Source organism: Mizuhopecten yessoensis, unplaced genomic scaffold (assembly GCF_002113885.1).
Source record: "Mizuhopecten yessoensis strain PY_sf001 unplaced genomic scaffold, ASM211388v2 scaffold8857, whole genome shotgun sequence".
In the NCBI taxonomy this organism is placed as follows: domain Eukaryota; kingdom Metazoa; phylum Mollusca; class Bivalvia; order Pectinida; family Pectinidae; genus Mizuhopecten; species Mizuhopecten yessoensis.
In genome coordinates, this window is record NW_018407757.1 from 32,274 (window position 1) to 33,601 (window position 1,328).

The 1,328-nt window shown below is 50.5% G+C and overlaps 1 protein-coding gene across 1 annotated transcript in view; it reads left to right on the forward strand.

Moving 5' to 3' along the window:
• LOC110456831 (cell surface glycoprotein 1-like) overlaps positions 1 to 1,076 on the forward strand; it is a gene marked incomplete at its 5' end in the record, with an annotated part of 2,922 nt that extends 1,846 nt beyond the window's left edge. Inside the window, one exon of the mRNA XM_021507825.1 lies at positions 399 to 1,076. Within this exon, the coding sequence (XP_021363500.1) occupies positions 399 to 1,076 (678 nt within the window). The remainder of the gene's footprint in view (positions 1 to 398) is intronic.
• Positions 1,077 to 1,328: the final 252 nt, after the last annotated feature.

Sequence of the window (1,328 nt, forward strand, 5' to 3'; positions counted from 1 at the left end):
CATCAAAACCCACACCACCAACACGGTCATCGAAACCCACACCACCAACACAGTCATCGAAACCCACACCACCAACACCACCAACACGGTCATCAAAACCAACCCCACCAACACGGTCATCAAAACCCACACCACCAACACGGTCATCGAAACCCACACCACCAACACGGTCATCAAAAACCACACCACCAATATACGATCATCAAAACCCACACCGCCAATATACGGTCATCGAAACCCACACCACCAATAACCGGTAATCAAAACCCACACCACCAATACGGTCATCAAAACCCACACCACCAATACGGCCATCAAAACCCACACAATTAATACGGTCATCAAAACCCACACCACCAATACGGTTATCAAAACCAACACCACCAATACGGCCATAAAAACCCACACCACCAACACGGTCATCGAAACCCACACCACCAACACGGTCATCGAAACCCACCCCACCAACACGGTCATCGAAACCCATACCACCAACACAGTCATCGAAACCCACACCACCAAGACGGTCATCGAAAGCCACACCACCAACACTGTCATCGAAACCCACAACACCAACACGGTCATCGAAACCCACACCACCAACACGGTCATCGAAACCCACACTACCAACAAGGTCATCTAAACCTACACCACCAACACTGTCATCGAAACCCACCCCACCAACACGGTCATCAAAACCCAGACCACCAACACGGTCATCGAAACACACACCACCAACACAGTCATCGAAACCCATACCACCAACACGGTCATCGAAAGCCACACCATCAACACGGTCATCGAAACCCACACCACCAACACGGTCATCGAAACCCACACCACCAACACGGTCATCAAAACCCACACCACCAACACAGTCATCGAAACCCATACCCCCAACACGGTCATCGAAAGCCACACCATCAACACGGTCATCGACACCCACACCACCAACACGGTCATCGAAACCCACACCACCAACACGGTTATCGAAACCCACACCACCAATATACGATCATCAAAACCCACACCGCCAATATAGGGTCATCAAAACCCACACGACCAATAACCGGTAATCAAAACCCACACCACCAATACGGTCATCAAAACCCACACCACCAATACGGCCATCAAAACCCACACAATTGATACGGCCATTAAAACCAACACCACCAATACGGCCATAAAAACCCACACCACCAACACTGTCATCGAAACCCACACCACCAACACAGTCATCGAAACCCACTCCACCAACACGGTCATCGAAACCCACATCACCTACACGGTCATCGAAACCCACACCACCAACACGGTCATCAAAACCC